The sequence below is a fragment of the Tiliqua scincoides genome, chromosome 5, assembly GCF_035046505.1.
Source record: "Tiliqua scincoides isolate rTilSci1 chromosome 5, rTilSci1.hap2, whole genome shotgun sequence".
Taxonomy (NCBI): Eukaryota; Metazoa; Chordata; class Lepidosauria; order Squamata; family Scincidae; genus Tiliqua; species Tiliqua scincoides.
Window position 1 is genome coordinate 117,959,216 of NC_089825.1, and position 8,029 is coordinate 117,967,244.

Sequence of the window (8,029 nt, forward strand, 5' to 3'; positions counted from 1 at the left end):
TAGAATGGTGGAAGATTCATGATTGGATCTCACTCAGGCTTTGTTTTTTAGAGAAAATGCAGCCATAGGAGAGATTCGGCCTTTGCATGAGGGTTAATTTTTTCCCTTTGTGCTGGTTTCCTAGCTGAAATCAAAACACAAGCACACAGTGGCTGCACGTGCCCTAAAAACATGGGAGATCTAATTACTTGTCTCTAACACTATCTCATCTGCTTGCATACTGGAGATAACCACATCTCCCAACTCCACTTAAAATTACAGGACAGAACAACCAGTTCAGAGGGAGTGACTTCCAGGAAGGGCTAATCCCAACAGAAACAAGCCTTTGTAGGTCCTGAGTATGTAAGGAAAGAGCTGCTGTCTTGAAATGTTGGGTGTGTCCCCATTTGTAGGTGCCCAGACTCCCTACGGCAGTCAGCTAGGAGGCCCCGTCGGAGATCCCGCAGCTGCCAAATATGGAGGTGAGTCTTCCATAAGGAAATCAGCATCCCTCCAGGGGTGGTTTGTGCGTCATCTGCCTGGCAAACAAACCTTGGCTTTGTGCAGCTTGCACAATCTGTCTTAATTACCAGTGTCACGGGAATGAAGGTGAAAGTGATGGGAGATAAAACTGAATGCTGTCTGGGCATATCTGTGCCTGCTGAATGTTTATCTTGGTTTTATATACCATCTGCCATGGTTTCCCCCAAGGAATCCTAGAAAGTGTAGTTTGTTGGGGGCAAGGAGACTTCCTTGCCAAAGAAGCCCAGCCCTCTTCCTGTGATTACAGTTTTCTGAGGAAAAGACGTAACTGAACAGGTACAGTATATAGTGTAAGATGCGTCAAGGGTTCCAATTACAGGGGGGCAGATAGGATCTGGGCCACTTATCTTTTGTGATACCCCCTTAGCTATAGCTTAGCTGTAGCTTAGAAGGCTACAGGGGGACCACAAATTGGCTAAAATTGGGGGAGGTCAAAAGGTGAAGTTTTTATAGCTCATTCAGGCATTGAATATGTCCTATGTAAATTTAGGAGGATTCATTGATTTGTCCTAAGGGAAGGAAGGGTGGGTACCTGGTCTTCGGGGACCCTTCCTGTTGTAGCAAGTGACTTTCTCTTGCACTTCTTCTAACTCCCACCTGTGTCACAGGGGCAGGGCAGCTGTCGTACAATGGGCAGGCAGAGGCTGCTGGCCTGGGAGGAGACTATGATGCTGGAAGATATGGTAAGTTAGGTGTGTCTGTGGCCAGTGCATCCTGCAGGCACAGCAAAAAGTGCAGAATTCAAAACTGAGTGCATAATTCAGAGCCCAATCCTATCCTTCCCTCCACCAAAGGCGCATCAAAAAGGCATGTGCTGTATCTTGAAAATGATTGGGCTGTCAATATCTTGACTATTTCACATTTCATTTTTGTAGAGCAAGGCAAATCCAAGTATCTAGTCCTCAAGACAGGCATATATGGGAGAGGAGAGCAGATGCTGAAGCCAGGAAGTGGGGCTTTAATACCCCTATGGAGCTCTCTGCCCTTTACTGTGAGCCAAGAGCTCACCAGAACCACTGATGTAAATAACATTTATGTAAATGTCTTTGTCTGCATAACATGTGCAAAATTCCACTAGTCCTAGTTCAGAATTTGGGTCTCTTTGGAGCAGATGTTTTTTTTCTTCAGCACACAGAGCTCTGGCTGGCTGTGACTTGGTATTCCAAGGTTGTAAATTCATGTGTGGGCTTGCTGCGCAGCATAGCAAAAGTTGTGATTTTGCTAGGAGTGGGGCGAGATGGGGATAGAGATCTGGCTAGGGAAGTGATATTATCCTCTTACCTTCCCTGCTCCTTTTTCTCTCATGCCTTCCAGAAGTTCCTCAGAGCCCCTATGGACCCCAAACTGGTGGACCAGGTGGGATCAGTGTAGACCCAGCTGCAATTAATTATGGTAGGTGAAAGAGAGCCCACATAGCCATGAAACAAGGAGTGGACTAATCACATACACACTTGCTAACAAGCAGCTTGAATTGAAAAACTGAGTAATACTCATAACCAAAGAGAAAATTCTGAAATCTAGTTACTGGTACATGAGCAGAGCATGCATGCTGTTTGTTTTACTTGATGATGGTTGCCAATTCAGCAACAGAATCCTAGGAAACTAAAGTGTTTTCTCGGTTTCTGAACAGTGAGCTATTTCCTGTTAGATTTCTGTCCAGTCATTTTTTTTTGCATGGAGAAACAGACCAGTTTGTCCTAAGCATGCAACAGATGGAGAATTTTTGGCAGATGATGGATGGATCATCAGAGGATGTTAGGACTTTTGAACCTTAATCCTAGGGAACAGGGACCATACAGCATGGAGACAAGAGTGAATGCAGGGTTTGGGGGGGACATTTTGTTAAATTCTTCCCCCTTCTCATTCTCTGCTTCCTCTCCATCCTGTGTAGGCAATGGAAATGGGCTGAAGTATATGAATGGTAGAGAACCCCAAGCTAATGGGGTGGGAGCAGGTAAGACTGAGGATGTCCACTACCCTGCTTTCTAGAGGGCTTCTCTCTGAGTTTGGGAGCATGGTGTACAACCAAGGGCCACCTTCACTGTGTTTAGTTTTTGCCTCTTGCTCTACCCAGCAGGTCCATATAGCGCTGTTGCCCCTGGAGGTTATGGTGGACAGCTGGGCCCTGGGCAGGCACTGGGAGAATATGGTAGGTGGACTAAAATCTGCATTCTCCAGAAACAATGGGGAAGAGGTGCCTCACCCTCCAGCAGACAGGGGAACCATCCCTTACTACCCCCTTCTCCCCTTAGTGTCCCATAATTCTTAGAGCTGCTCTACCCATTACATTTCCCCATTTGCCACAGGAAAGCTGTATGAAATTGCCTGTTGATGGCAACCTCTCCATGCCACAACTGTAACATCCAGTTCTTTTTCAGACAGTGTTCTGGAGATCCCTGGGGTCCCTCAATGAGAAGATCATCAATTACTGTATTAAAATCTTTATAACCACCTTTTAAAACCTTTAAGGGCACACAGCATAACTCGCAACAGTATTAAACCACAATACATAAATTACGCAGCAATAAAGAAAGACAAAGCACTTCAGGCAATGTCAAGGAACCAGCAGATTTATGCAGAATTAGTTCTCTGTCCCCCAAAGCACCCTCTAAAAAAAACAGCATTTTGACTTGTTGCCTAAAGTCAAGCAATGATAGGCCAAATGACCTTCTCTCAGAAGGGGATTTTGTGGCCTTGGTGCCATTCCTGAGAAGGCCTAGTTTTGTGTCACCACTCACTATACCTCAGTTGGTGGGGGAACATAGAGCAAAGACTTCGATCGTGACTTGAGTGTGTGGCTAGATTTATATGAGAGAAGATGGTAATTAAGGTATTCTGGTCTGTTTAGGGCTTTATAACTCAAAAGTCAAAGCCAGCACTTTGAATTGAGCCTAGAAACCAAATGATTGTTGATCATAAAGCTGATGCAAAATCAGAATTGGATACTTTGAGCAACTAAGGCTGCAGTCCTAACCACACTTCCCTGAGAGTTAGCCCCATCAAACACAATAGGACTTACTTCTGAGTAGGCATGCATATGAATGTGCCTCACTCTTTTAAAACTCAAGCATCTGCATTCTGGACTGGTTGTGATTTCCAAATGCTCTTCAGGGCTGTCCCAAGCACAGGGCATTGCCGTAGTCTAATCTGCATGTTACCAAGGCACAAATGACACTGGCCAGATCCAGTGGATAGCCAGCTACCATAAACGGCAGCTAGTCTGTTCTGCCATTTATGTCAGCACATTTATGCCATTTATGTCAGCACATCCTCTGTCCTTCTCCAGGGGATGGAAAGTCTTGGGTGTAGGTCATGGTCAGATCTAGCAGGCCTGGCCAGCATAGCACCCCATAGGAACTGTGTGCACCCTAGAAGAGGCCCCAGAATCCTCTGCATGGTTCTGTGGCAAATGTTTAGAGATCTCTGGCAGGCACGCCTATGTGGGAAGTGTCCTCTGAAAGCAGAAAGTTTGAAAATCATTGGTTTATTGTTGCCACACAGTTCCCTGCCGCTACTGGATATTCTTGGTTGCAGTCAGTGGTAGCAGAGTGGAGACCCCCCACAAGATGGCAGCATGCTATAATAGGCCAGACAATTCTGTTGCTGCCACCAGCTCTCTCTCTCTCTCTCTCTCTCTCTCCTAAAAGCTTTTCTAACTTTTTCAGATTATACAAAGTTCAATTAGGTGGTCTAAGAGTAAGGCAGCCTGTTCAGGTGCCAGATTTTGGTACAAGGATAGCAAAAGACGAGAGTAGCCCAGGAACTGCACTTTAGGCAGATGCTGAAAGCTGCCATTGGCCATGATTCCCTGCGGATACATAATGGAGTCCTTTGATTCCTTGGCATCTTTGCCATTAAAAACTCCTATTCTGCTAATGCCTGCTGGAGAACCAGGTCATTCTATGACATGGGGGGAGGGAGAAAGACATCCGCATTCTGCCTCTGGGCTGTGCGTGGGCACTGTGTGACTGGGTGTGTGTCACTGATACACTGAATATAGCACACCTACATCAGAGGCCCTACATCTGTCACAAACTGCTCTTAGAAATTGTCATGCCACCCAAAAGTATGCCATACAAGAATAGGACCAAAATCTCCCGTCTTTTAACCATTCTGTAGCCCTCCCTTTGACACCTGCTCTGCCTTTTTTTCTTTTTTTGTAAAGCAGGAGGCCATGAGAACTGAGATTTGTACAGAAACAGACCACATTTACAATGAATTTCTTACTTTGAATAAAATGGAAAAGGGGTCTGTAGGCCTTGGGCTGGCCAAATTCCCAATACCTCCTAACACTCAAGGTGGCATGCCAGGTGATGCCGCTCTTTAACTGATTATGTGCCAACCTCTGCTTCTCCTGCTGGTGCTGATAATGTGACAACCTCTGCTCCTCATTTCCTCTTCCTCTCTGTCTCCCTCTTCCTTTCCCAATACCAAAGGTAGAAGGAGAAGCAGACAGAGATAGGCACCCTATACCAATCAGCTGTCCAAGGTGACCGTGTCAGTTGGCTTCATAGATGGACCAGACCTGTGTAAACCAAAAGAGAATGAAGCAAGAGGACAGATGCAAACCTGTATGAATCAAGTTAACTTTACCTGATTCCTTTCTCTTTTGCTTTAGGAGCAAAAGAATCTAAATATGGACTGAATGGATTTCTGGGGAATGGCTACAGAGGTAAGAAATTCCAATATCTTCCTTAACCCATTTTTGCCCAGCCCACAGGTTTACACATTTGGTCCCTGTTGTGTATATGCAACATTGCACAGAAATGGTTTAACAATGGCTGATTCTCATCATTGCTGCCCACATCAGCCCAAATCTGTATCCCCACCACCATTCCAGCTATTTCTGTCTAACTCATGATGCTATAGAATAACCAGTGGGCTTAGGTTCCTCATGGATATAAACTGGTTTAATAGTGATGTCCTCTCCCCAGAGATCCCTGGGATCTGTAGTTCTATGAGGAGGACTTACAACACAATCCTATGCATGGTTACTCAGAAGTAAGCCATAGTGTTCAATAGAACTCACTTCTAGGCAAGTGTTCTAGATTGCAGCATAAGGATCTCTCAATGAAGTCTGAGTACCCGCAGAGCTATGGTTCCCAGGATTCTTTGGCAGCTATCTCGGTTATCTACCAGTATCAATTTGTAGTTTACACATGCTTTTTGGCTTCACTGTCCCAAAGGAGGATTTTTCCAGGTGATATTTCCCCAATCATTGCCACAGGGTATTCAGATGGAACTGAATACCAACTGAATATCAACTGCCAGGAAAAAGCAGATCTGGGAAAAAGGCTTCATGTCTGATCATTTATCAGCACTGGGTGAAAGTTTCTATCCTCACCTCATGGCTTTGTGTGATTTGCATCTGTAAAATTGCTGAGTTGGGACAGGAAACAAGGTCTGATCTTTTATCTTTATCCTCTTTTTCTCTCTTTCCCAGGTCGCTGTCCTTCTGGAAAATGCTGAGGGATACTCTGCGGGACTTCCTGTAGCAGGATTCAGGCATCTCAACAACCTTTGGTGCTAATTCTGATGACCAACAACAATCAAGTCTCCCATTACAAATGATCATCTCTCTTTTTTTTAAATCTCCTATTGTGTTTTTATTTGTAGAAACTTCATTTTAAAAGAAGAAAAAACTTGACCATGTTAGTCTTTAATGCCTTGGTCAGCACTTTTTCCAAGGGCTTGCTAGCATGTTAGTGATGAATTCTATAGAAATGGGAAAGGTGGTGTTGGCAAACCTTTTTCTTTTAAGAGGTGTGACCGACAAACTCCACTTCTTTGGAGTTTGCCTAGAATGGATGACACCTTAGAGAATTCCTGGCTGCCCAGACACAAATGTCTTTTCAACTAAAAAATAAACAAAATCTACAGTTGTGTTTTTTGGTGTATTTCTTATCCTTGGCCAGCGAAACAAAATATACCAAGTAAGCCTTTGAAATTATTTAGGCATACATGGTGTGTTCTGAAATCCCTCTGGTTCATCTTCTAAAAATCCCCCCCAAATGCTTTCCATTCGCCTTTGGTTTCTTACAGCCTAAACATACCACCCACCCATAGAGCAGAATGAAACACTTAGAACCACGACTGGTTCAAGGTGTGCAAGAAGTTTATTTCATAAATTTGTTTCCCCTGGTTGTTCAAAAGAAATAATTTCCAGGACAGCTTATAGAAGTAAAAATAATAACTTCATCTTAAAACAGAAATGAAAGAATAGCTAAAAACTTAAGCATGAAAATAGTCTCATCATAGTTGGGCAGCCCAATCTACTCAACTCCCTACGTGGCAATGTAGCTGTGCCAATGTGGTGGGTGGCCGCTATATCCCATGGGGGAGCTTTGGGCTTGGGAGGCCTCCTTGGGGTAAAGGAACATTTGTTCTCTTGCTCTGAGTTAAGCCAGGGTCTGGGTTAAGTAGGGTCTACTTGGATCTGCGCCGGGGTCAGAAGAACGAGGCCAGGAAAGTGGATAGGGTATTGACCACTGATGCGGCACTGCCATCAATACCACCTCCTTCCTGCTCCCCGATCAGCCCTCCTTCCTGCCCCATCTCCTCCCTGTTCCTCCCCAACCCATTCCACCCCCTCCCTGCCTCCCCCCTGCCCATTGCTTTAATTTACTAGTGCTGTTGGGTATTCCTGGTCTGCTGCTGCATGGCCCCAACCACTTGCCCCTTGTGGAAGCAGCCAGGCCAGACCAAATGGCTTGTCACATTGCGTGACAGCCGTGAAGGGCCTTACGCCACAGGAACAAATGTAAGGCCTGAATAGGATTGGGCTGTTAAAAACCTGGGAAAATAAAGAGATCTTTGCAGAACACCCTTAACTGGCAGCAACTGTTACCCTGTACATGCCTACTCTTGTCTAATCTTGGAAGCTAAGCAAGGTCAGGCCTGGTTAGTACTTGGATGGGAGACTGCCTGGGAATACCAGGTGCTATAGGCTTATACCATAGTCTTTCAAGACTGAAGGTTGCCAACCATTTTGTGCAGAACATCAGAGTAGGTGCCAAGCAAATCTCTCTGGAAAGGGCTTCTGCAGATTTGATACCACAATTGAAAGATGCTGTCCCCCGTCACAATCTGTCTCACTTCAGATGGCAGGAGCCTCAGGAGCAGGGTCTGGAAGTTGGCATTCCTTTGGGTATGTAGAAGGGATGGAAACTTGAGTCAGGTGACTCAGACTCGAGCTGCAAAAATGTGCATTTTTTGCTGACTCATGGACTCATGAGACATGCGCATGGAAGACTCAGCAAAAACACTTGAGTCAAGGGCCCCTTGACTTGGCACTCAACCCCATGCATGCAGACTTGAGTCTGTCTATGTCTGGGTGTGCTTACTTATTGTTTTCATGACGTGAAAAACTTTGTGGGGCCATCATTCAGACTGGGAGAGCAGCCGGGAGTTCCAGCCATGAGGCATGGAAAGGTTAATGTTTGCTTTTGCTTCTGGGGGGGGGGGGGAAGTGGGATTGAGCACTTTTCCTCATCTTTGATAGGAAGGA

General features: G+C 45.3%; 1 protein-coding gene across 1 annotated transcript; it reads left to right on the forward strand.

Annotated features, from left to right (window-relative positions):
- Positions 1-337: 337 nt before the first annotated feature.
- On the forward strand, positions 338-6,086 carry GREP1 (glycine rich extracellular protein 1). Its single transcript, XM_066626822.1, has 6 exons — positions 338-461; positions 1,131-1,205; positions 1,837-1,914; positions 2,597-2,671; positions 5,141-5,194; positions 5,966-6,086. The coding sequence occupies exons 1-6, from the start codon at positions 368-370 to the stop codon at positions 5,989-5,991; spliced, it is 402 nt and encodes a 133-aa protein (XP_066482919.1). The 5' UTR covers positions 338-367; the 3' UTR covers positions 5,992-6,086.
- Positions 6,087-8,029: the final 1,943 nt, after the last annotated feature.